General features: G+C 39.7%; 2 protein-coding genes across 8 annotated transcripts in view; one reads left to right on the top strand and one right to left on the bottom strand.

Annotated features, from left to right (window-relative positions):
• Window positions 1-27215, bottom strand: part of HERC3 (HECT and RLD domain containing E3 ubiquitin protein ligase 3) — a 128094-nt gene that overhangs the window by 17327 nt on the left and 83552 nt on the right. For 5 of the 7 annotated variants that reach the window (XM_027597634.1, XM_027597636.1, XM_027597635.1 and 2 more), the window contains 11 exons: window positions 26957-27146; window positions 24996-25159; window positions 24750-24863; window positions 23484-23519; window positions 18581-18604; window positions 18399-18488; window positions 17046-17216; window positions 14771-14914; window positions 13689-13855; window positions 11166-11232; window positions 10593-10675 (listed from right to left, as the gene is read on the bottom strand). In XM_027597634.1, coding sequence (XP_027453435.1) covers window positions 10593-10675; window positions 11166-11232; window positions 13689-13855; window positions 14771-14914; window positions 17046-17216; window positions 18399-18488; window positions 18581-18604; window positions 23484-23519; window positions 24750-24863; window positions 24996-25159; window positions 26957-27146 — 1250 coding nt within the window. The remainder of the gene's footprint in view (window positions 1-10592; window positions 10676-11165; window positions 11233-13688; window positions 13856-14770; window positions 14915-17045; window positions 17217-18398; window positions 18489-18580; window positions 18605-23483; window positions 23520-24749; window positions 24864-24995; window positions 25160-26956; window positions 27147-27215) is intronic. The other 2 variants (XM_027597637.1, XM_027597638.1) reach the window with 2 other exon arrangements.
• On the top strand, window positions 1648-3666 carry NAP1L5 (nucleosome assembly protein 1 like 5). Its single transcript, XM_027597641.2, has one exon. It carries the CDS (start codon window positions 1757-1759, stop codon window positions 2351-2353), a length of 597 nt encoding a protein of 198 aa, XP_027453442.1. The 5' UTR covers window positions 1648-1756; the 3' UTR covers window positions 2354-3666.

Here is a 27215-nt window from a genome sequence, read left to right as displayed (position 1 = left end):
TATGTATAGGGTCAGCCAACTAAATATAGACGTATTATCACATTAAATTCCATCAGAGCTAAAACCGAAATATCAGCCTTAATAAAACCCAGTCACTACAAATGGTAACAGAAAAGGGAAAGTAAATTATCTGGAGCAGAATTAAGAAAGTAAAATAGACAACAAGAATCACAAATACATGAACAAAAAACCTAGAATGTTTGCTAATGGGACTATATTGGGCTTTCTGTAAATTGTTCCTTTCTTTGGGGAAGGGCACAAAAATGTTCTTTTAAAAGGGACTATTGTAGGTTATCTTTGCATATTAATGAATGCAATTATCTTGTTTTAAAAAACACTAAAACACATCAAGTGCTTGCTATGTGTCAGCACTAAGTGCTTTACATATTATTAACTAATTTAATTCATAAAAACCATAAGATAACACCAAATGTACTTTGGGAAGTAATTTCCTAACATTCATATGCTTGATGGAAAAGCTTCAGCAAGTCCCAATACAGTGAAAGAAAAACATTTAAATCAATAATGCTGAATTTGAAAACATTCCTAAGAAATCCCCGGAAGGATCATTTGTCTTCTTCCATAGGTAAAATATGTGCCCTCATCCTTATTCAAGAAGCTATCGTTGGGTCTTAAAAGCAAGGTAAGGGAGTAAAATAAAATGACTACTCACTTTGCTTTTAGAGGAGGAGATTCCGCTCCTTTTTTTTAATGTTCTCAGATACAAATCACCAGCAAGACCACAAAGCAGGCGCTGAACTGTGGAGCGCCTTGGGGGACTGCGTCTGTGAGCACACGGGTGTGTCTGTGTGTCCCCAGCGAAGAGTGGTACTTAACACATGCTTTAACGTGGATAAGACGGTAAGACGCGGCAGCCCTTGCCCTGGGCCCCAGGCGTTAGAAGGCCTTGCTTTTCTTTGGCCTTTCTCCAGCTTTATTCCTGCCTGCAGGCCAAAGATTCCGAGGGAACTTCTAGAACACACTCCAGAATACCAAAGGCCCCGAGATTCCCGATCCAAATGGCTCCAAAACTGTTCCCAAGGTCCTCCTTGCAAAAGGACCTTGCCACCAATATATATGCCGCGAGGCTGAGGAATGACCAAGTAGGGCTGTTGCGTGGGCATACGGACGTACCGACGGCCCTCCCCACACACACGCACCCAGGTCCCCAAAACGGTACAAGAGAATCAGCTCTCCCCTGCCTTTGTTTTCTAGGAAAGGAACTCGCAGGAATCTTAGAGGTGATCAGAGCCAACCCCACAAGAGTAAAGCAGCAATACCGGGCCAACGCCAGCTGTGGGTCATGCAGACAAAGACCAAGACAGACGTACTGACAGTTGTACAGAAGGGCCTGAGTGGGATAGAAGAGCAAACTGAAAAAGGCTGAGGCCATCCAAGCAGTTCCTAAAAAGGGGCCTTGGGCACCTGCTGCCATTCCCAGCCCAGCTTTACAGGGGGCAGGTAAGTGGGCGAGCGGGGGGCAGGGTATCTAGGAGACGGCTTTTGACGTCAGCTGCAGTGCTGGGGAGACGGCAGGGTAGCAACAGGGGGAGGCTGGCGCAGTCTGGGGGGCAAGGCCGTCAGCTGATGGTAGACAGCCAGTCAAGGGCTGGTGATAAAAGGGCGGGGCCGCGGCCGACGTCACTGCCGCGGCCGACGTCACCGCCACTTGCCGCATCCGCAAGATCTCTCTAGTGCAGCTCGGGTGCAGGTCTCTGCGGGAGCCACCCTAGACCTCTGCAGCTTCTTCTGTAACATGGCTGACTCGGAAAACCAGGGGCCTGCGGAGCCAAGCCAGGCGGCGGCAGCGGCGGCGGCGGCGGCGGCGGCGGCAGAGGCTGCCGCGGCGGCGGCAGAGGAGGTAATGGCGGAAGGTGGTGCTCAGGGGGGAGACTCTGACAGCGCGGCTGGTGACTCCGACAGCGCAGCTGGTCAGACTGCTGAGGAGCCCCAGACCCCTGCAGAGAATGCACCAAAGCCTAAAAATGACTTTATTGAAAGCCTGCCTAATTCGGTGAAATGCCGAGTCCTGGCCCTCAAAAAGCTGCAGAAGCGATGCGATAAGATTGAAGCCAAATTTGATAAGGAATTTCAGGCTCTGGAAAAAAAGTATAACGACATCTACAAGCCCCTACTTGCCAAGATCCAGGAGCTCACCGGTGAGATGGAGGGGTGTGCATGGACCTTAGAGGGGGAGGAGGACGACGACGACGAGGAAGAGTACGAGGATGAGGAAGAGGGGGAAGAGGAGGAGGAGGAGGAGGAGGAAGCTGCGGCAGAGGCTGCTGCGGAGGCGGCGGCTGCCAAAGACGAGGGTCCCCACTCTGCGGTGTCTGATGACGCCAAGAAATAAGCGGGGGCAGAGATTGAACAGGAGAATGACAACGAAAACAAAATCCCTATTTTTTTTTTTCAGTATTGGTGGACTTAAAAATAAGGCTCAGGTTTGGGACCAAAATACAATGTGAATCAATTCTGACATTCCTACCTAAAATTATATTAAATTGAAGCAATCAGATCCTGGCCAGCCCGTTTCAAATTTTTCATTTTGAACACAATAAATATATCAAAAGGTGTTGAAGAAAACAAGTTAAATTTAAAATGATTTTTTTCATGATCTCTTCTGCACAGACTGCAGTTGAGGCTTATTAAGGGTGTCAAGTAGATGTGAAGTAAAGAATGTCACTTTGAAATCTATTCATTCCACTGTCATCACACTACACACGGAACACCCAGACCAAGACTGAACATGTTCTCAATGCTTAATTCTTCAGTTTCTTTAGTCCGGACATTTTCCAGTGCAGAAAAAACAGAACCCAGAAGAATCTCATCTTTAAGACTTTGCTTTTGTAACCCACACATCAGCTTTACACTTCAGAGAAGAGTGATGGAATCATGGAAGCCTATGATGGAGATCATGACAGTACTGTTTAATGAGACCTGGAAAACTGCCACTTCAAGATTCTAAAGAATGTTCTAAATGTTTGAATTTAGACAAGCAACATGGTTCTGAGAAGGAGGGTGTATAACCTGTATAATATTGTCAACATATGTGTTCGTTATTTACAGTCTCATGTTTATGTGTTTTCTTGGTAGTGTCTATTTACAAAGGTGTAAAAAAAAAAAACCCCAAATGTTTAAGTATTAAATCCCTTTACCTAGCATTCTAGAAATATTAATTTACTTGAAAAGATTCGTAGAATGTAGCAAATCCCGTAAAGCATGTGTATTCAGTGTTATGTAGTTTGATCCTTGTGAAGTCTTTTTTGTCATGTAGCTTTTAGAATGTAGCTGTGAAAATTATCAGAACTCTTCAATGAAGCTAATGTTTGGAAAAAATAAATACTTGAAGAACCAATCCAAGTGTGTGTCCCCACCCCCAGCTCAGAAGTAGAAGGGTTTCAGTTTGCTTGTATTAGCTGTGCCTTCATTATTTTGCTATGTAAATGTGACATATTAATAAAAAATGGTGCATATTCAAATTTTACTGCTTGAGGACAGACTGTATACAGTTAAGGATTTTCAGGAAGGACACATTAAATGTAAAGACTCTTAGCTTCTTTGTGGGTTTTGAATTTTGTGTGACTCAGTGATCTATAAAGAAACATAAGCATAAAGTTGTTTACCACTGTAGTATTAATAAAACAGTATTTTCAAAAAACAAAAGGACTCAAATACTCTGCCTGCCTGCAATCAAATCCCAGCTCTGCCTCCTATAAGCAATGAACCTTAGGCAATTCAGTTGATCTATTTCAGTTTCTCCTATAAAAGGGGATAGTAACAGCCCCTTCCTCACAATTATGGAGAATAAGTCAGTTAATACACAAAGTCTGTAGGATAGTGTCTGACACATACTCAGTGCTCAAGAAATTACAGCTATTATTTATTATTTTTTTATTATTACATGAAAGATAAAGACACTGATTGGAAATTCAATCGTTCTTCCCTCCCCAGGTACAAAAGGGGGAAAAAAGAGACATCATTATATTCTTAGGTTTATCATTCCTCATCAGAGAAGAATGTGGCCTTTAATTTAGACAAAGGAAATTCAATTACCTATCTCGTTTTGGTTTCCTCAATATAAAATCAGGTTTTAATTTCCTCCCAGAAGAGAGAAAAGACTTTTAATGTGATATTATGCATATGTAAAAAAGTCTACTTAAACTTTACATCTGGGCATCCTGAATGAAGCAAAATAATTTAAAAATTAAAGACCCCCCCCCTTAAAAATTAAAAACTCAGATGCATTTTCTTCCATTTCTCTAAAGTGTTAAAATTACACAAGTGAAATTATGCTGCTTTACCTTAAGGATTGGAAGGCAGATCTGACCTGTTGCTAATGGCGATAGTAGAGTTAAACCTTAATGTAATAATAATCATCCTTACGGCCAGGCAACCGAAAGAGAAAATCAAAATAACATATTATCTAAGAAGTCAATGATTATCTTAATCATAGGATTATCCTAATAGAAGCAAAAACTAATAAAATTTAATATTTTTTCTTATCTCTAGGAGACTCCTTTAATATTCTAGGTCCATCTAGTAAAAAAGCAAAAATGAGTGAAATAAGGAGTGCAATTAGTGGGGGGAAAATTTTTTGCAGGTCTATAATATATAGAAAACCCAAGAGAATCAACTGAAAATTATTAATATTGAATAAAATTGAGCAAGTGACCAGTTGCCAGATAAATATACAAAAACCATTAGTTATTTCTAGGTACCAATAATGATCAAAACACATGGAAAGACTTTCACAATAGAAATAAGAAAAATATTTATAAAAACCTCTAATAAAAAATGTGTAACCTATGTGAAAAGGAAAAACAAAATCAGAAAGAAATGTAAAACAGGCCTTTGGTTGGTAAGACTGAATACCACAAAAGTGTCAATTCTTCCCAAATTAACTTTTAATTTATCACACTTCAAATCAAAACCCAAACTGGATATGATTAATCTAATGTTCACCTGTAAGAATAGCTAAGGAAACTAGCAATATGGGAACAATTCAGATTTTTACCTTATTACCTTAGACTACAGACCTCTCAACCCCGCCCGAAATTTTTTTAAGTGAAGAGAATACATTATGTATTTATCAATTACTGGATAGGAGAAGGCTGAGATTGGTGATACGAGACCAAAAGAAAGAATCAACAGACATGACAACACAGAAATTAATACATTATAGAGATTTAAACACAAGCACTCCACATTTTCAAAAAGCAAACAACTGGGAATACAATTTACAATAAATACAAATGCAAAGGGTTTAAAAGACTTAATAGAGTTCCCACAAATCATACGAAAGTCATTTAGTCCCAATACAGAAATACATAAAGGACATCAGCAGACTACTTGAAAAAGAAGAAATACTACAGCCCTGTCGGGCAGAAAGACACATCCTGAGAGGGCAGCACTAAGTTGACCAGGGCTCCGGCGAGGTCTGGAATACACGCATTCCCAGCTGAGTGCTCTGACCAGCGGTCTTCCTTCCACTTAGGGCAAGACTTGAGCTGTAGGGTTTTCTAGCTACCAGTCACACCATTGTTGGCCACATTTCCCAGGACACAGGGACGCTTAGATGCCCTTCACAATGTCAGGCAGTTTCCACCGTTTCCTAACCGGGTTGATCTTTACCCTCTTTTTCCTGCACTACTTATTCGATTAGGAAGTTCCTCAGGCAGCCATACAACTTGCATGTTAACATCTAGCAGGATACCTTGCCTTCAAGGTGGGTCAAACACTATCACTCAGTGTTAATCCATTTATGCTCAAATTTGTCAGCAATGAATGCACAAAATAACTGGCAGTAAGAAAAGCAGCACGCATTACACATTCAGTTCAGTCTCTCAGAGCATTACGCAGGAAAGTGTTGCATCCCGAAGCTCACTGCCAAAGCATGACACAGCAGTTCTCCCTGCCTGAGAGTTTACACTCAAGGCAGACAGAGAGACATATTTGCACGTGCATACACATATACACACTTTTTATTGAGAAGAAATTCACATAACATAAAATGAAACAATTCAGTGGCATTTAGTACATTCACAATATTGTCCATTTCTATCTAATTCACAGGAAAATGCATCAAAGCTGTGCAGAATATGAAAACTAGCCTAGGTGTGTAAGATATGCAAAATTTTACAAATGCAATAGAAATTACTTTTTTTTAAGAGAATACTCAGTGTTTGTAAGGATTAGGTAAAATGAGTACTCTCATACACTGATGATAATATGCAAGTTGATATATAATTCATTAGTGAAATCAATTTAGCAAAAACATCTATCAACCAATTCAAAATGATATACACTAATGCAATTTCACCCTTGGGATCTTATTAAAACGCAATTTTAAAGGCAAACAAAGCTTTAGACATCAAAGATGCTTTACAGGTCTTCTTAAAAATGAAGGAAGAAGGGAGAAAAATAAAAAAGAACTTAGAAGCCAAATACCCCAAAGCGAGAGAGCAGAACATACACATTCACATACACAGACTGTGTAGTCATTATTAAGGGTGTCCGTGAGGGCTTTGTAATAACATGGTAAATACAAGCACTGTCTCAGGTGAAGTTTAAAAATTCAGACATATAATTTTATATATATATAGTATACTTTTAACTATGCCAACTTTGTTTTTTTTTAAACTCTATGGTGTGCCTGAAAGGAAAACGGCAAACTTCTAAGTCATGTCTCTTCCTGGGTTGGGGAGGGGTGGTGGACAGAAACTCAAGGCCTGGTCTTGGCCTTGAAGGGACAGTGTGTGGACGTTCACAGAGCACAAGCTCTCATCTTACTCACAATGCCTGGCTTTGAGTCCCAGATTTCTAGCTGTGTCACCCTGAACAAGTAACTTATGCCTCTCTGTGCCCCAGTTTCTGCATCCGTAAAGTGGGGAGGATTACATGTGAAAATACTTAGACAAATGTAAGCACTCAAGAAATGTTACTGGCATTTTAATCATCTCCTATTTCTAGAACAGCCCAATGCAAAGACAAGGTAGATCTTAAAGATTACACCTGTATTATCTCAAGAGATCAACTCAAGTCTGCTAGCAGTCCTAACTTCAGGAGATCTTAAGGAACTGGAAGTGTCTGTCACGTAGGATTTTTTTCCTCAGGTTCTCGCTATTGGAATCTGGGTGCCCTTTGGATCACTTACTTTAAACCTTGCATTCCTCACTGGGTGGTCTTTTTACTATTTTCCCCATCCCTTTCTTAATTTAAAAATTAAAGACACTGATCGGAAATTCAGTGTGGCAGAAATGGGAAAAGACATCAATTGTATTTAATTTGACTATATTAAATTGAGGTCAAATTGGGGGAATCTAGAATGACATGTGGATTTTTCATTAATGGTAATAACACCATGTTACAGAGTATGAGAAATCCTTAACCATGAGTAGTCATTATCCAGATGTGATCACCAGCTGTGGCAAGATTTGGCTATGATGTAGCCACCAGCAATCACCCACAGATGTTCTTTCACTTGGATGCTTAGAACTCATTTGACTATCTGCAGCTCTTATCCAAGGATAGAATACAATCTTAAGACCAAATGAAATAATAAATTATGGATAAAGAACTGGTATCTTTCTGGCATTTTCCTCCCAGGGCAGTGGGGACAGCAAATACCTTACTGTTAACTCAACAAATACCTTACTGTTAAGACACTGCTTATTGTTAAGCAGTATCTGTGTATTCAACTGCCTACAAGTTAAAATCTAGCAGGCATTATTCTTATCATTCTTTCATCCAGTTTTCTTAGACCCATCTAAGAAATACCCAAAAAGGACCCTTCAACCCCCAATGATGAGATTATGACATATACTAGACAAAAGGAAAAAAGAGCTGCAATGATTAATCCTTCACAATTGTATGCAACATTTCTTACCAGGATCTCAGTATGCTTTGTTGAGAAGATTTCTGCTTTTGCAGCATAAAATAAAAAGAAGAGATATTCACTCATGTCTTTCTAGCTGTCCTTCACCGTGACAGTGATACTAAGCAATGTAGCAAGAACCACACTAGGTTCTCAGAAGTTTCTCCAGTAGGTAACTAACTGTGTGACAGAAATAAGGTCTGCCTCCCGGCACAAGTACAAAGGCACATACGACAGTGCCTAAAACAGCATGGATGAGTTCACTGTGTGCTCAATGAGTGCTAGTGACCCAGAAAAGTCAAAACATAAACTTCACCAAAGACAGAAGCTGTTCCACACAGTAATCTCAAACACAGTGTGTTGGCAATCAAAACAGGAGTCCACCACCCTCTGCCTGGCAATTTTTAAAAGTACAGCACTCTCTATTGTACAAAGACTTGAAGACTTTTGAAGCTACTTTTTAGAAGTCATGGTAACAGAATAATGGAGCTTCATAATACAAGTAAAAGAATGACGCAGGCTCCCTTCTCTTTACTCTCTTGAATTTAAGTACTGTCTTTCTTTTAAGGAAACTGTGTGTCATCAAAACATCCTTATTGAAAATGTGTTGTAGGAGCAGCCCTGAAGCCAATTAGTGGCAAACAACTGCAAAGTAAGAGAAAAGGAGCCCACATATTTTTTAAAGATTTATTTATTTATTGGAGAGAGAGAGAAAGCACACACAGGGCGAGCAGGGGAGAGGAGGATAGGGAGAGAGAAACTTGAGCAGACTCCATGCTGAGCGCAGAGCCCGATACAGGGCTTGATCTCAAGACTCTGAGATCACAACCCGAGCTGAAACCTAGAGTCAGACACTCAACTGACTGTGCCACCCAAGTGCCCACCCTCCCGCCCCGGAACATGCCTTTTAAACATAAGCATGCTCTTCCACACTGATTCTGAGTACCACTCTTGGGGTTAAGCATTGTCCATGAGTGTGTAGGTGTCAGCAGCAGATATAAACAGTGGAGAAGGAAAAAAAGGAAACAAAGTACCAAGAAGAAAAAAAAGCAAGAAAAAAACACTTGCCAGGAACCTACTTCTATCATGTAACTCCCTAGCTCACAAACCAACAGTGGCTTCTTACTACTGCTGAATGAAGTCTAAAATTCTCTAATTTCCAAAGACTTCTACAATCTAACCCCCAAGGCTAAACTATTGTGGGTCCTCCAAATGAAGCTTCTCCCAGCAAGCCCCCCCCCAACCAGTACCCACACCCCACACACACTCACTCACTGTTCTCTTCCTGAAATAACAACTAAGATTTAGCGATCACTCTATGGAGCACCTTTCACTTTTTACTGTGGCCTTTGTTCCCTATACTTTCTGTTATCCAACAGGTAGGTTTCACAACCTAGCTCTAGGCCATACCTGACCTCCCGGGTGTATGTGTCCAAGTTGCTATCTCTGAACTCTTCAGATTCAACCCCCAATTTAGTCTACTTCACTTTTGAAATATGGCTGCACACAAGAAGAGCTTACACCCTAAAGAGACTGTGTTATATTTCAGTATTCCTGAACACTTTACCTCTCAACTATTCAGTCAATTCAATTGATGATTAAAAGAAATATCTATTGAATAAGGAGAGACAGTGAGCGTGACAGGGAAGGAGAAGTAGAAACAGGAAGGGAGAAAAATTCAGACCCAGAGAGAGAGAGAGAAAAAAAAGCAGAGACAAAAAGTACTCTAAGAGTAATACTTTTATAAAGATAAGAAAGAGTTGTAAGTCCCAACAACTGCCTCAAGTGCAGACTACATCACAAGTGGCCTAGGCCTGCCCTGGATCACCGTCCAACCCAGTGTACCAAACACACAGAGCTCTACGATGACTCACAATAGTATAAAGACATTCTGAATGTTCCCTTCCTCAGGCCACAGGCCTAGCCCATTGTTAGCTTCTACAAAATGATGCAAATGTTATCTTGTCTGAAACTTGATGCAAAAGCTCAGACATCCTTTGAGAACTAAAGGCAGATACATACACATATACATGATAAAACAATCATCAAAACTACAAGAGAAATCTTCTAGGCCAAAAAATCCACTCTATGATCTGCCATAAATTTCCCAATTCTAAAAACATCAGACTATAGGGAATATATAAACGTGTTCTTATTTGAAAAAAATAAATAGATCATTTGCTGTGAACAAAGTACCAATGTTATGCAGATAAAGACAGGACAGTATATTTAGCTCCAAGGGATTCTTTTCTTTCCTCCAAGAGATTCTTGAGTCTTGACTGAAACACCTACTTGACACAAGACTAGCCTCTACATTAGGTTCCTAGAATTAAGGTAATTTCATCATCTGAAGCCATTTTTCTTGGGCACTTACTTTCCCCAAAGCTGAAGCTCCCTGGATAGTCTGGAAGGTTTACATAACAAAGAAGGTTACTGAATGTTACATTAGAACTCACAGTCTTCTAGTTGTCTTTAAAAATGTGCAAAGATGCAAGAAGAGGTCTGTGTTTTTCTAGATCTGCAACAGTTACCTCCTGAACCTAGGCCTGGTGCTTCCTCTAATATTAAAAATTAATTACAATCTGCAAATTCTTGCTCTCTCACCCTTGCCTCCACTGCAGAAGGGATTAAGATTTAACTTCAATCTTGGTCTTAAAAGTAAAAGTGCAGAGAAATAAAGTAGCAACATCCGCAAGGGTCCAAGGTCAGGACTAACCTGTTATCCTTGCGCACAGTTACTTTGTCCCCCCCAGGTATCAGCTTCTTCTGTTCAATCACTCCATAGCTCTCTCGACAAATCTATATTTAAGGAGGAAAAAAAAGAGATGCTTCAATTCTGTTTACCACTTATCTTTCTAGAATCCACATGACTGAGAGAAGCTTTAGGAACAAATGTAGGTTAATCATTACTTATTACACAGAATATTCTTGGGAAAAGAGAACCTGATGCAGAAAACATTAGTACCTTAAAAGATATCCTGTGTTTTAAGACATGCAATTGCCAATAAATGCAATCAAAGAGAAAACGATATGAACTCTAGAAATCTATGTATCAAGAGTAAAGAGGACTAATGTTTCAGTGATTTTAAGTTCACAGATGAATCATTCATTTATTCAACATCTTCACTTAACTCCTTTAACAATCAAGACACTATAACTAAAATAAAATTTGTTCAGAGAAGACCCTGAATTTATTCTTCAATGTAGAGAACAACTATATGTTCATTATGACTTGTGAACATGATGAAAGGGAATGCCACAATCAGAAGTAAACTGTGGAAATCCTTACCGTGAAATTGAGGCAGAAAGTCTCCTCAATATCTTCGCCAGTGTAATCTAAAAGTTCTTGAAGACTCCTAATCATAGAATAGAGAAAGGAAAAGAGGCAAGTTAGACACTGTAATAGTGTTTCCACCTCAGTCATATATCCAGAATCCTTGCAAGGAAAAACTAAAAGATTCTAGGATAAATGTAAATCCAGACTGACAGAAAATTGTGTTTATACCTTAAAAAGAAATATGGCAGGGGCACCTGGGTGGTTCAGTCAGGTAAGCATCCAACTCTTGGTTTCGGCTCAAGTCGTGATCTCAGGGTTGTGAGATCAAGCCCACACCAGGCTCCACGCTCAGCACAGAGTCTGCTTGTCCCTCTCCCTCTGCTCCTCTGCCCTGCTCTCTCCACCCCCACTCTAAAATAAATACGTAAGATCTTAAAAAAAAAAAAAAAAGGAATGGCAGTAGACCTGTAAGACATTCATTAATTATTCTCTTTTCCCACTGAGAAGTCTTACTAGATTTATGAAGAAATTCAGATAGATTTATGTCTGACACACTTGTGTTCCTTTAACTGTGGTATTGCCTGGGAGTCAAATATGAGGACATGGTACTACAGTGGCCCTATAGAATGTCTTCATCCACATTAGAATAATCCTTCCATCGTAAGAAAGCCACAAAGTCACCTCATCCACCTAGGAATCTTAATTGGCTTACTCGTTAATCCAAGGGGCTCTGTATGGTAAAGTCACTCTATTACCTGCCATACTAAAGAACACAAACATGTACTCTTAAAAAAAGAATGTTTATACCAACAATGGTCATATCCTAGCTTTCAAGAGAATATATTCCTGTAACCAGACTTCATTCACACTTTAGTGAGCTCCAAGTCCAGTTCCGTCAAAAGTTGCCCAGGAAGAAAATTCTTAGTGTAGAATTTAAATCCACTACCAGTTAACCACCCAAAATCATTACTTCAAATATATCCTCAGCCAGCAGGCTGGCAAAGTAAATCGCACACACTTCAACCACTCTCTAGCCTTCTTCAGTTACCCCAAAATTAACACTGCCAGGGTCTCCTCCGCTCTTTTTCAATATTCCTTCTAAATGTTCTCTTCCTCTCTGTGTCCCCACCTCTCCCATCCTTTATGGTTTCTCAGTATTGGTGTCCTACCCAGGTGGTGTGGCAGTCTCACTTCCCAGAGGGGACATTAGAAATGACCCTTTCTCTATCTCCATCTTAATATTGGTACTCTTTCTCCATAAAAAGTGCTGTTCCTTCCTGTTAAAGCCAAAAGGATTATACTGTCTACAGAAATCCAAGGATATGGTGCTTTTTATATATCTGATCTTATGTTACCTAAAATTAAGGCAGAAAAAGTCAGAATCAAAAGAGTTTTAAGAGCCAGAAAGAGAATAACATAAAAATATGGCTCCACTACTCTGGAAAACAGTCTGGCAATTCCTCAAAAGACTAAACACAGAGCCACCAGATGGCCCCAGCAATCCCACTCCTAAGTATACACTCAAGAGGAATGAAAACTTACATCCACACAAAAACTTGTACAAGAATGTCCATGGTAGCATTATCCATGCCAACTGAAAAGTGGGAACAACACCAATTTCCATCAACTATCAACTAATGAATGAACAAAATGTCATACATATCCATTCAATGATTATTATAATTGTCAATACTGACATGTGTTTCAACATGGATGAACCCTGAAAACATGCTGCATCAAAGAAGCCAGACACAAAGGACCACATATTGCATGATTCCATTTATATGAAATATTCAGACAAGGCAAGTCTACACAGAAAGCAGATGAGCTATTGTCTAGGGCTTGGGGGATGAGGAAACTGGGGATGACAACTAAGGAGGACCAGGTTTCTTTTTCGGGCAATAAAAATCTTCTAAAATTGTAGTGATAGCTACACAACTCTGAATACACTGGAAGTCACTGAATTGTATACTACAAGTAGGTGGATTGTATGGTATGTGGATTATATCTCAATCAAAATTTTTTTAAATACTCCCTTTTCAGTACTTTCTCTCTGTATTTCTGGACCATGACAAGTCTCCACCCTTTATTTTTGTTCAGGATAAGGAAGGGTGAGATTATTTTGTAGCCCTGGGCAACCATGACCTCCCTTTTCCTTGGTCCCCTCTGCCACAGGCCATGCCTCAAGCAAGTAGCAGTGCATCTGCATCTTAAGAGTCTAGCCATATGGGGGAGCCTGGGTGCCCCACTCATTAAGCATCTGCCTTCGACTCTGGTCATGGTCCTAGGGTCCTGGGTTCGAGCCCCACATCGGGCTCTCTGCTCAGCAGGAAGCCTGCTTCTCCCTCTCCCACTCCCCCGCTTATGTTCCCTCTCTCGCTGTCTCTGTCAAATAAACAAATAAAATCTTAAAAAAATAAATAAAAGAGTCTAGCCATATGGTTTGATAAACTCAAACTTGTCTATGTGGTATTTTCAACCTTAAATCCCTGTGCCACAGGCAGCCAGAGCAGTCCCCATCTTTTAACTTTATACCTTCCTTCAGTGGGTGAGAGCTCCTTCAGGTCTTCCAAGCCAGGCTTCACGTTCAGTAATTTCTTATAGAGAGCCAACGGGAAGTGGAGATCGACCACAGTGGAGTTGTAGATGGCTAGTCCACAGGTTATGCCAATCAAGTGAAACCAGTTGTGCTCTACAAAACACTTTTCAGTATGTATGCAAATGTGTTAAAAAAAAAAAAAAAGGAATGCACTGCTTGCAGCCCTCAAAACACTGCCATTTACCTCAGAATATTTTCAGTATAGAAGAATAAAGACCTCATTAATACTCAGTTACCTTCTGAAGCAGAGAGACATCCTGCAATACCACCAAAAACTGCAACCTAGACAAAGCTAAGCATTTACAGCTCATCTAGCGACACAGAGAAGAGCATATAATCTTCTAGAGCAACGCTGTCCAACAGGACTTTCTGCTCTGATGGGAACAGTCTATTCTATGCTGTGCCATCCCCCAGCCACTAGCTACACCTACTGAGCACCTGAAATGTGGCTAGCACAACTTTGGAAATAAATCTTAAACATTAATTTTAACTAACTAAAATTTATATTTAAATACCTACATGTGGCTAATGGCTACGTTTTTGGAACAGCGCAGATCTAGGGGGAAAACTCCAATGGAAAAAAGAACTAAATTATAGTCTGGTTAAAATTAGATGTCATTTTAAGCTTAGCTCTCCTACTGAATTTTCAAAAATAATGTATGTGCCTGTATTTGTATAAGTATTCACACACATACCACATTATTAAAGTAAGGCGTACTTGTCTATCACTTTCCACATGTCATAAAACTCATTTCTTTATCACACTGTGTTCTTTTTACCCTTCAAAGAATAACAAAACCTGGCTCTTACCTACCAGGAAGGGAAATGGGGCTGATAGGTGACAAAATACATGAGATCTTGGCAACAAGTGAAAATGAAGACTAGATACATTATTTAGACTGTTTAAATTATCTTTGTTATGCTCCCCTTTGTAAAGTCAGAAGTCAGGGGGTTGGTCTGACCACAAAAAGAAAATCTAATGCAATCCATCTGTTTAACTGCAATATCACTAACTTACCGTATCTGAAAACCACAAGAGATTTGAATCCTGATAGTAGGTAAACATTCCGTAGATAGGATTCAAAAGTTCTTTTAACAGTAAAAGAAAGAACTCCTTTGTGACACCACCAGCATCCACTGCTTCTTCACCATCAAAGATTACCTTAAAATAATGAAAGCAAAATTAATACTTCAGGGAAATCTTTGATGTTTTACCTTTTTTTAGCAAACTCTTTCCAAAGTCAGGACAAAGCAAGAAATATATTACAGAGAATACACTGATGCAATGAAAACTGCAAGGTGTATGTGCTGATTATTAACAAGGCACTTACAGACACACAGAATTTCTACTAGGTACTCCAAGGAATACAAAGGAAGTCAGAAGTTTACCATATGTCCATGGAAAGTTTACCATCTATTTGGGGCGGTAAGGCAAAGATAAAATAATCAATTGGAGATTATATTTTCTTTCTATCTATTTATTTTTAAAGATTTTATTTATTTAAGAGAAAGAGATGTCATAAGCCGGGGGAGGGGGGGAAGAGGGAAAAGCAGACTCCCCACTGAGCAAGGAGCCCCATGCGGGGCTCGATCCCAGGACTGAGATCATGACCTGAGCCAAAGACCGACACTTAACTGACTGAGCCACCCAGGCGCACCTGTATTTTATTTTCCAAGAATCAAATATATTGCGAGGTAAATGTTCTAGCACACAGCAAAAACCAATGATTAAATTGAGTAAAGGAACACTTTCTGGAAGAAATCTCTCTCAGTGGGGCTCTTGAAGGAACTGATGCATATGGAGAGAAGGAGGGCATTCGAAGGAGGCACAGACTTGGGTTCTGTGAGGGGCTATAACCAGATCTATGCAGGGCATCCTGGACCCATAGGATCATCACAGTAACAGCTACAGCAAACCAACAAAGAAGATTTATTGAGAGTTTGTTACATGCCAGCATTTAAACTCTATTAACCTAATGAGAGCAGCCTCATGTGTAGGGATTGCTATTATCAATCCCCTTTTTACAGGCAAGGGCTCAGACACAGAGCTAAAAAGAGCATTTGAAAAAGTATATCCTTCAACACTATTCTGCAGATGTGTGGAGAAAAAGCAGAAGAGGCAGAAGAACTTCGATTAGATCTTGAAGATGTAAAAAATATGTATAAGACTCAAATAGATGAACTTTTAAGACAAAGGCTCAGTTAACTTTTGAAAATTACATTCCTATCAAACTGAATGTAAACATTTAATATCTAAATGTAGACTTCCAATAAATTCTTTTATAGAATTAGAAGAAAAAAAGAAAAAGAAAAAGAAAAAGTGTATCCTTGTGGCCGGGTTCCAGGTTGCTGAGAGAAGGACAGGAGCAAAGGTGGGGACAGACACTAGGACCTCGATCGTACAGATGCCAGCAGAAGACTTAACGCAGATGTGCTACGAAGCAACAAGGGTCTCATCTGACTTACTGACTGAAAACAGGGGGCAAAGGGAGGCCCCCTCTCTTTGTGATATCAAAAACCTAACCCAGGGAGAACTCCCAGGCAGACAGAGGAGATTGATGCCACTCATGGGATGTTCTGGAAAGGGTGACAATAGCATGGAGACCATCAGTTTCTTGCCTACACTACCTTTTGAAAATCAGAGTTTACAACAGGAATGGCAACAGAGATCTGGAAATCATCTGAAGGGAATGATAAAGGGCTTAAAAAACAACTTCAGATAATTCATTAAACATTAATCGAACCACCTACTAGGTATGAGCATTGCGCTAAGCCCTGGGAATACAGTAAGTAGTAACACAAACATGCATAGTCTATGAGGGGAGAAAAAATTTTAATTCAGTAATTTCAGGGTACTAAGAGTGCCTATCATGATAGGTCAACAGCTTCCCAATTTCACTACCTTTCCATTCTAGGTTTTTCCTTCTTTCTCTTCAATATCTGACAACCAAAGTCTTCCTAGATGCTGACTGGATAGTTTCGCCTAGTTGAAGCTTTAGTTCTGCTCTTGCTGGCTTGTTTCTGGTAGAGCTGAAGCAGGTACACCCAAGACAGCAGACAGAGAAAGCCCTATAATCCCTCAAGTAATCCACTGGCATTCTTATCTGGTGGTATGTTGAGATGTTCTGTTCGATGATTTGACAGAAGGAGGTGATTAAATTCTTGTCAAATGAATGAAAGAAATCATGAATGGCTGTACTCCACAATTTTCATAATAAGACCTTTGCTGTTTCATCAACACTGTTTAAAGAAAATCCTGGAAGATATTTAGAGGAATAAAATGAAGGGCTCACTTTGAGAGGCTTTTTCAAATCAATATCAGAATGAATGCTCAGCTCTCTTAGGGCATCTCCAACGAGATTATTCCTGCGAACGTGAAGGACCAGGAAGGGGCTTCTGGCCAGCAGAGGCTCCAAGGTGAGAAGCATGAAGACATTCTGCAGGTTAGCTCCATTGACCGCCACCTGGAACAGCACAGCCAAGAATACAATTACTCAGAGTACACCTGGGAGTGGGGCTGGAACAGCAATCACCTGTGCCTTTGGACCTGGGGTGGGTGGGGAGCAGGCTGAATGCTTCTCCATTCTGTTCTTTCTGATTTTCCCTTTAACTTTTCCAGATTTTCTAAGTTACTCATGTTTATAAAACACACAAATCTTTCTAATCTGAACCAAAAGAAATTAAATGAAACAGTTTATGAACCGTAGGACCCATAACCAGTCCCATGAAAATGACTGAGACCAGCTAATTAAGACTGAAGTAATCATCAGAGTAGAAGAAACATGATGGAGAGTTAAACAGCTTTCATTCTTTGAAAACTGTCCACTTTCTCTGGAATGCCTTTAAATTGACAATATCATGGATAGGTCACTGTGAAAACAGACACATATGTACAGATACACACAGAGAGTGAGAGACAGAGAGAGAGAGGGATAAACGAAGAGATATACCTACCAACAATAGGAACTGGTAGATTTGGATTATTAATTCACAAATGTCTTTGTAAGCTTATCAAAACCAATTATATTTTATAATAAAAGTGTATATTTAAAATAAATTAAACAAATCTCTATAACTTCAGTTTTTAATCAATAAAGAATTACCAAGCTCCATTTAATTATTGCCCTATCTCCACCAGGGCAGCAAATGATGGCCTGCAGACCAAATCCAGCCTGTTGCCTGTTTTTGTACAGCTCTTGAAATAACAATTTTTTTTCATTTTTAAATGATTGGGAAAAAAGTGAAAAAAATACTTCATATGTGAAAATTATATAAAATTTAAATTTCAGTGTACAGAAAACAGTATTGGAAAAATGCCATGCTCATTCATCTACTTATTGTCTATCACTGCTTTCCATGTTACAACACGAAATAGTTGAATAGTTGAGATAGACTGCATGGCCCACAAAAACTAAAATATTTACTATATGGCCTTTTATGAAAATGCTTGCCAACCCCAGATCCAGGTAAACATGCATTCATGTATATGTGTTATATTCAACATAAAATTGCTGAAAAAACTTAAAATAGTTCTAAAAAGTTATAGTGGCCCTGTTAGACTCTCTCATGTTAGTAAAAGTTACAACGGAATGCTTAGGATGAACAGAACACAGTAAGAAGAGGAAATGATTTTTAAAATATGATACCTGCATCTGTAGTTCAGCATCGGTCTGTAACATTTTGGTCTTGGCTTGGGCATCAAAGATGAAAGGGTAGGAACAAAGTGTGACAGTATCCTAGAATAAAACATATTATTAGCAATATTACAGTGGTCCACAGAAAAAACTGCTAGAAAAATATATAAGTAAATGAAAAATGGATCGTTTACCTGTATTATAGATGGTCTAGCCTTCTGTGTAAAGAAAAATAAAAAGTCTCTTACTTGGATTGTAAAACCTGAACTTTCTACCCCCTGCGAATATAAAATATAAGTCAAAAAACATATAACCGATCTGACTATTTGCCCATGCAGAGAGCGAACACCATTTGAATGGCTGATTGGTTTTTGATGGAACAGACCAGATGTTTTGATGGGTACAGACTGAGAAAAAAATATAAAAACAAGTATAAAAAATTTTAAAGGACCTTTAAAGACCATTTCACTGACTCCATAATTTACAGCATTAATAGAATGCTCTTTTATAAGAAATCTAATTCCAAAACAGGAGCTTTACAACCTTGACTTCAGATATTAATTTTCTTGGGTAAAATGGATGATGCAGACTGCATTTTATTTGTCATCATGTTACATCTCCTTCTTACACACACACACACACACACACACACAGCTGTCATGATTAGGAGAAAACAAATATTTAGAAAGCTGTCCCTGACTCAGCACTTAGACTAGTGCCAGGCCTATAGAAGATATTCCATCAGTATGTGAATAAATCTAAATAAAATTTTGAGGACGGGAATAACAATAAATAACAACTATCACAAATGAAACACAGCTACAACAAAAACATCAACAATACACATTTGTTGATCTGCAGCAGTATTTCTCAAACAGAAAACTGCAGACTTACTCTCAGAGATCTGAGAGTGCTCTAGAATTTTTTAAAATTCTGCGAGTTCTTTAAAAGGCTATCCTAAACAAAACTAATGAAAATGCATTCTGAACAACCTCCTTGTGATGATTTTCATTTATTTTAATGATTGCACTGGTGTCACGTTTTATATACTTAATTGTCCAAGGATAATGAAAAAGAAGAAAAGCAGTCTTCCTCTGTCAGGGATGCATTTGCGCCCAGGAAAAGGCCAGACCAGTCTCGGCCCACTGCATGAAGGAAGGTTTCATAGCTTCTGAAAAGAGAATAGAGCTGAGTCATCCCAGGGCCGACAGGCTGGGGGAACTCAGGCACCCAAGGCCTGACAGCAGGCAGTTCCTCTCCCCAATACAATGGGTTTCAATAAGGTATTTTTGCTGTCAAATTTAATCAAAAGGCTAATCTGCATTTTATTGATTTTAGAGTTTTGTCTGCATTTACTTTGTAGATTTGGTTTGGTTCTATAATTGTTTAAGGGCTACTGAGTAAGAAGTGTAGAACTACCTCCTTTTGTGTTTGTGTATATTTCGATGAAATCATTTAATAGCAATTTTCACTAAAATCCATCCTGTTAATCCTTTGGAACTAAGTTCCTTTAGAGATCTTGGAACATTTCCCTAGACTAAGAAACCCTAACTGGAGAGATGATTCTAGTCCAGTGAGACAAGGTATGGAATCATGCATATATAATCCAGGCTAATTTGGCTCATTCTCATACCTACTATACCTAATTATTTGGAATTTAGGAACTGAAATCACTAAAAAAAAAAAAAAAAAAAGCCCACATACCATAAAATAGCACTTCACAAAGTGATCTTCTAGTCTAGGTACCTAGGGAGGAGTATCCTAGGGAAGTGGGTTTACAAGTAGTGGCAATATTCAGAACTAAGCATTATTTGCTTATTCTCAAGGGACAGAAAAAAATTGTCTACGTGTGTTGGTCTATAAAGCAAGATAAAAGTTCTGAACACTTCGAATGTAAAAGTGACTGGGAGAGAAGTGACCAGAGGGACCACAAAAACAGTTGTGGGCATTATAGCATCACAGCGTACCCAGTATTCTTCAATACCGGTATTTTTTTGTTAGGACAGTATAGTTATTTCAGACATCAATCAGCAGGTCTGTCTGGAGGTCCTGGCCCTCTCCAGGCCCACTGCAGTTCTCGGACCATTCTGCTGCCCTCTTGCTGCAAGCCCCACCACTCCCATCACCCGCTCAGGGGTGCAGGAGGGGAAGAATGAAGGGGGGGGAAATCAGAGGGGGAGACGGACCATGAGAGACTATGGATTCTGAGAAACAAACTGAGGGTTCTAGAGGGGAGGGGGGATGGGTTAGCCTGGTGATGGGTATTAAAGAGGGCACATATTGAATGGAGCACTGGGTGTTATACACAAACAATGAATCATGGAACACTACATCAAAAACTAATGATGTAATGTATGGTGATTAACATAATAAAAAAAGTAAAAAAAAAAAAAAAAAAAAGATTTACCCAGAGAGAGAGAGAGCCAGAGGAGGGGAGGGGAAGAGGGAGAGAGAATCCCAAGCAGACTCCCTGCTGAGCACGGAGCCAGCCAGGGAGCTCGAACTCATGACTCCAAGATCATGACATGAGACGAAATCAAGAGCCAGCAACTTAATCGACTGAGCCACCAGGCATCCCTTTGAAGGTCTACTTATACACAGAAGGTCTACAATTTTTTATAAGTCTACGGGTTTTGTATTTGAAATATAATCACTTAATGTCACTGATTTTTATTCTGTAAATGCTAACTATTTTAGAAATGTTATTAGTACTGGCATTTCTGCATTACATGAAATAAATGTTCCAACAGCAGCGTTAGGATTTTGCTCTATGGCTGCTCTCCCTAACGTAGGAGGATGAGCGTGAACTCATAAGATATGTGATCCTCTCAGGGAGGAGCCTGCTCGTCCTGGGACATCCACTCCCCAAAATGAGTCTAACAAACATAAAACTAGCAAAGTACTGGTGATGGATCATATTTCAAGTGTTCCTGCTTGAAATGGGGTTAGACTGTGACCTTCTTTCATTTTCAAAAGTATATTAAACAAAAGCATGGAATAAGTACATGGTACAGAACTGGGGAACTGGGAATATCTTTTTCTTCTTTTTTTAAATTCCAAGTCCACATTTCCTACGTGTGGCTGTGGCTGGCTGGGGACAGGAGGTACTGTACAAACATCTGCAGCATGAGGAGAAAACACAGCTAACTCTGCCTTAGGGCCTGCCACCAGGTGCTCCTGTACCCATCATAGACAAATCTGGCTTCCCAGCATCACTGCATGATGCTGAGGCAAAACAGTGGCCTTGTCTCACCCGGGAACAACACGGTACCTGGAGCCAAACCACTGTCCCCATGTGATACATACAGCAAGGTGTCAACTCAATTCTAGCTTTTACTTAGGAAGCATTTTCTTTGTCATTGACTTTCTCCCTTGTGCTGCCCTCTATGGGAGCCCATTGAGCCACTTATTCTATGTGCTCTTCGGTTTTCAAGTGTAGAAGCTGGCAGTTTATTAACTGAAATAAACCACTACCACCTCTTCTTTAAAATGAGCAAAAACCAGGGTGCCTGGGCGGCTCAGTCAGTTAAGTCTCAGGGTCCTGAAATGGAACCCCACATCAGGCTCTGCACTCAGTGCAGAGTCCGTGTCTCCCTCTCCCTCTGCTCCTTCCTCTGCTCACTCGCTCTTGCTCTGGAATAAATAAATTAAAACAAATCTTTAAAATGAGCAAAAATCAGCCATTCTAGAATGTTCCTTTTGTGCTCCATAGCCCTTTACACACAACGGTTCCACAGCTGTGTAATGTCTTTTTCACTGCTGCCTCTGCACTGAATATCCCACAGAGGGAATCACCACATGCTACACAGGTCTCCGTCCCTGGTGACCAGCAGGCTCATGACACATATTAGGTGACCCAGAGCTGCTTACTGAAAACCAGTTAGTGAGGGCTTATTATATATACGCCACTAAGTACTCTGCCAAGTAAAGCCTTCCCATGCTTTCTCCCATCTAATTCTCATGATACTATCATAATTCTCATTTACAAATAAGGACACCAGCACTGTAAGAATTAAGTAACTTGCCTAAGACAGCACAGGCAGTAGGCTACCACTGAGATCTGAACCCAGTTCTTTTTGACTAGAGCATGTGCTCTGAACTGTATGCTAGACTGCCTTGGCTACTACCACACTAAAACATTAGACAGGTAAAGCCATTTATTGTGAAGTGTGCACACACACACACACACTCCCATGCACGCACACAGAAATATTACTGAGCCATAAAAAAAGAAGGATATCCTGCCATTTGCAACAACATGCGTGAACCTGAAGGGCATTATGCCAAGTGAAATGAGCCAAACAGAGAAAGACAAATACTATATGGTATCACTTCTATGTGGAATCTAAAAGAAAGCCAAAGTTGCTCACTTAAGTACCGCCATTCACAGACTGCAATCATGATAATCTACATTTCTAACACCAGCAACTTCTTTTTCAGTGGCAAAAAGAATTAGGGTTCATTAGAAGTATTTTATTCAGCATCCAGTCACAGAAAGGGTAGATTCAAAGTCAGAAGAATTGGCTTCTATGAAGCTAACTAAATTCCTTAAACAATTGGAAAAACTGTTTAACTTCTGTGGGCCTCCAATTCCTCACCTAGAAACAAAACAGCCAAAATAATTCATAAAGCTTATTTCAGCTCTTAACATTTTATTATTCCATGAATAGTTACTCACAAGTTGATAAAACAGAAAAGCTTTTTTTTCCAATTTCTAAAGTAGCAGCTGAAAGCAGAGTTCATTGCTAGCTTGCATGTTAAATTTCCCATGTAAACCCATTTAAAAGACTCGAACTCATTTTTATTTGAGTATTTTGTTTTTTCAAGGTTATCATAAAGCTTATTAAAAACACATAACTAGGTGATGGACATTGGGGAGGATATGTGTTGTGATGAGCCCTGGGTACAAGACTGATAAATCACAGACCTGTGTCCCTGAAACAAATAATACATTATATGTTAATTATATGTTAATTGAATTTAAATTTAAAAAACACATTGTGTCTAGCACTGATCATCTATTATTTGACAAACCAAATAATCTCCTAAGTTAAATAAACCTATTTACACACCTTGCTATTAGAGACCACTACTCACCTCCAAAAACACTACAGGGAAATGTTGGTGATGAATCTGTTAAATGTTGGTGAAGAATCTGTTAAACTGGCAAGGACTCACACCAAATGTATCTGTTGCACATCACTTCACTAAATACAGTAACAAATCATCATTTGGTTTTCTGACATAACTCCAATTTACACATACTCCACAGAGGGGAGGTCCTAAAAACCCATGCAGAGATCCCAAGCCAGTCTGCAATCAAACTGAGCACCTCTTGCCAAGTCATGGTGGCAGGCAGGAATCCACAGTCCCTTGGGTGGCATATCTAACATACGGTGACAGCTAGGTCAGGGATGGGTGACATCTTCACATCCATAATCCCAAATCAGCGGTGGCCTACAGAATTCAGGTGCCAACACAAGACAACTGAAGTAAGCTAGCTATCAGAAGATAGTAATTAGCAAATGATCCTTTCCTCAATGTCAGAATCAAGGGGCAGTGGGGACTGAGGCACACAGAAGCCTCGTCTAAAGAGCCACTATTGAACTCCAGCCAATTGGTACCATCTGGGAGGACAGGTTATGTTGCCAGATATTCCAAGTTTCAAGAAAAGCTAGAAATTCATTTTAAGTATCTTGCCTTTTTTGTAGTAAAAGACATGTAACAAAGTTTGCCATCTTTACCATTTTTAGGCGTACAGTTCAGTAGTGCTAATTATATTCACATTATTACACGGCAGATCTCCAGAACTTTTTCATCTTGCAAAGCTGAAGTTCTATACCTACTAAACAATGCTCCATTTCCCTTCCCTCAGGCCCCAGCCACCAACCACCCTACTTTCTGCTTCTACAACTGTGACTACTTTAGATACCTTGATTTTTAAAATGTTGGCAACTAATTAACATTTGTACCATTCTGGCTGACTACCCATTTATGACTCCTTACTGACCATTTATGATTTCTCAAAGCACTTCAAAGTTTCAAGAATGCAAAGCCAGCCAAAACATTGTGACATTAACACCAAAGTCAAGGACAAATTTGGGGCTCAGATGTGCTCTTCTCGTCCTTATCTGTACTCTGAGAAAAGACTAAAGCTTTTTTTTTTTTTTTTAAGATTTTATTTATTCATGAGAGACAGAGGCAGAGGGATAAGCAGGCTTCCCGCGGAGCAGGGAGCCCGATGCGGGGCTCAATCCCAGGACCATGGGATCATGACCTGAGCCCAAGGCAGACGCCTAATGACTGAGCCACCCAGGTGCCTCAAGACTAAAGCTTTAAGATCCGCTTTACGTGAATTCTTACCATGCCTGCTTGATGCAAGAACCACATGAGGTAGTCTTCCTGAATGTCCACAAGACTGGAAATCTCAGGAATGTAAAATGTATCATATTCCACATGCTTCACTTTGAGATTTACCTGATGAAGAACAAAATAAGGAAAATTAAAACCCAGACAACCGAAAAAGGGCTTTCCATGGACAACCTCAGTAGGACATTTGAGCCTACCATCTATTCACCCCTCTCCCCACTGGCTCCTCTCTATGCTCACCTTATATAACTTCTCCAGGAGCTTGAGAGCTGCTGTAATATAATTGTTAAACAGTACAGGAATTAAGAATGTCTTTCTTCCTCTCAGTAGATAAACGACTGCACCTTTATAGAGGTTTACCAGCTTCATGAAATATTTTGGGCATACCTGAGACCACCAGTTATCTTTAGGGAGAGAGAAAAGACATATTTCAACATGTATCCTTGATCAAGTATTTACGTCTTCTGCCTACTAGCTAAAAACTGCTCCGGCTAGAAAATGAACATTAGTCTAAAATACAGTTTCCCAAAACTGACTTTAAAAAGAATCCATCAAGGCATTTCTGGAGAGGGCAGGAGATCCATAAGAATCCCTAGAGCTTTTTTCGTAGCGCTTGATCTGATTTTTTTTTCCTCCAAGACCCATTCAGAAAGCTTAGCTAAAAGTTCAATTCCAAAGGTCTGTGTGGACAAGATGCTAAGGCACCTGTTGTGGGCAGGAGCCTTCAGATCTCATCCTTGCTGCCCCCACCTCATCCTGTACCAGGGATGCAAAGGGCCACATGGCTCTGAAAACAGCGCCAGTATGGCATTCATGCCTTCCCTCAAGAGGCATCATTAGTTGAAAACTACTATTTCTGTTTCTCCCCAAACTATGCTTTCTCATAATCAGACAAGAAGGCTATAGTATTAGCTTCTACATTGTCAGAAGTAAATTCAGCCATACTGAAATACTTAAAGGATGAAATGATAGGATGTCTATGATTTTTTAAAAAATATTTCAGCAAAAATAAAAAGGTGGTGGTAGGGGGAATACAGAAAACTGAAAGGGCAAAATACTGATAATCATGAATCTTTGTGTGAATGGGTACCTGTAGTGTTTTCTATACTTTGGGATATTCCTCTAAATTTAAATTTCTTTAATTAGAAGTTAAAAACAAGTGTAAAACTGAACGATTCTGATCTCTTTGTGCGGCCCTACCTGGAAAAATTTTAAAAAAATAAAAACCCAAAACTTAAACGTCAGGTAATATTCCTTCGGAGACTGCCATCTCTCTACCTCATAGTCTACGAGGACACCTGAAAAAATACGCCCCCCAAAGGGCTGTGATCTTAAAAAAGCAAAATGAAGGACTAACATATTCCTAGTGCTTTCATTATTATTTCTGTTTTTGTATCTTCTGCAAAGGTGGAAGCAATATGGAAAAGCCGGGATTCCATCCTCAGGAACACAGGGCTCTTTATTCATGGGGAGACACACTCAAGTAACATCCCAGTCCACATGGAACGCAGAAGTTACTGAGTCGCAATGAACACCTAAAAAAAAAAATTTACCAGGGGGAAGGAAAAAAAAGGGAAAAGCCAGGTGACAGACTTTCTGCACTTGATTAATAAAAACATCTCAGGCGCTACTCCCATGAGAGACACTCTCCAATTCACTGAGGAACGGAAGGTTCTTATCTCAGCAAAGTGTCCGTGGCCTGCAAAAATCAGTGTGGACTCAACTGTCCTAAAAAAGAAAAACAGAACAAACATTTGGTAAGTCTCCACTAGGTCATTCTCTTCCTCTCCTCTTTTGGAGACCTGTGCATCACACCAAACTGTTCATTTCACTCCCACCCCCTAAATTAGGTTTAGGAGAAAGACCAACAGATGGACACTAATTTTTGAGGCACTATTAACTACTAGCAAATGTAGGAGGTTAAAAAAGTAGTTTAAAGTTGGATAATGTAACCTTGTGAATATTTAAATATCAAGATTAGTCTAGCATGAATCATTTCAAGTAACCAAAATAATGGTTCGATTTGCTCATCGTGCAAACATAGCCAGTTAGAAGACAGCAGCAAAGAAAAGTAAGATCTGAATGTTAAGCATATTAAATGGCAACAGATCGATTCTCGGATCTCAGTCCACTGAGAGTCAGTGGTCACACCAATAAAATAAAAAGTGCAAAGCCACTGGTATTGGGTTTCACAAATTCACCTAATACTTTGCTGGGGTTTGTATCCAGCCGCAGAATGGCCATGGCCAGGGGAATAGTCAACGTTATGTAATACTTGGAATCCTGGAGCAGTGGGAATTCGGGAAGTATTAAATAGATTCTCATGGCTTCAACATCTGGTGGTGAACTGGACAACTGAGGAATCAGGCAACTCTCAAAGCTGTTCAAGATCTGTCCGAGAGAAAAGAATACTGAGAAATTCTAACATGCCTGAGATCTAGTTACCTTATCTCTAAATTC

This window comes from Zalophus californianus, chromosome 2 (assembly GCF_009762305.2).
Source record: "Zalophus californianus isolate mZalCal1 chromosome 2, mZalCal1.pri.v2, whole genome shotgun sequence".
Classification (NCBI taxonomy): Eukaryota; Metazoa; Chordata; class Mammalia; order Carnivora; family Otariidae; genus Zalophus; species Zalophus californianus.
Note: the sequence above shows the minus strand (reverse complement) of the source record. Positions and strands in the feature narration are given on the sequence as shown.

What these genes read in the sequence shown, in the direction of transcription:
- NAP1L5 (XM_027597641.2), top strand. Translation starts at nt 1,757, where the DNA reads ATGGCTGACTCGGAAAACCAGGGGCCTGCGGAGCCAAGCCAGGCGGCG.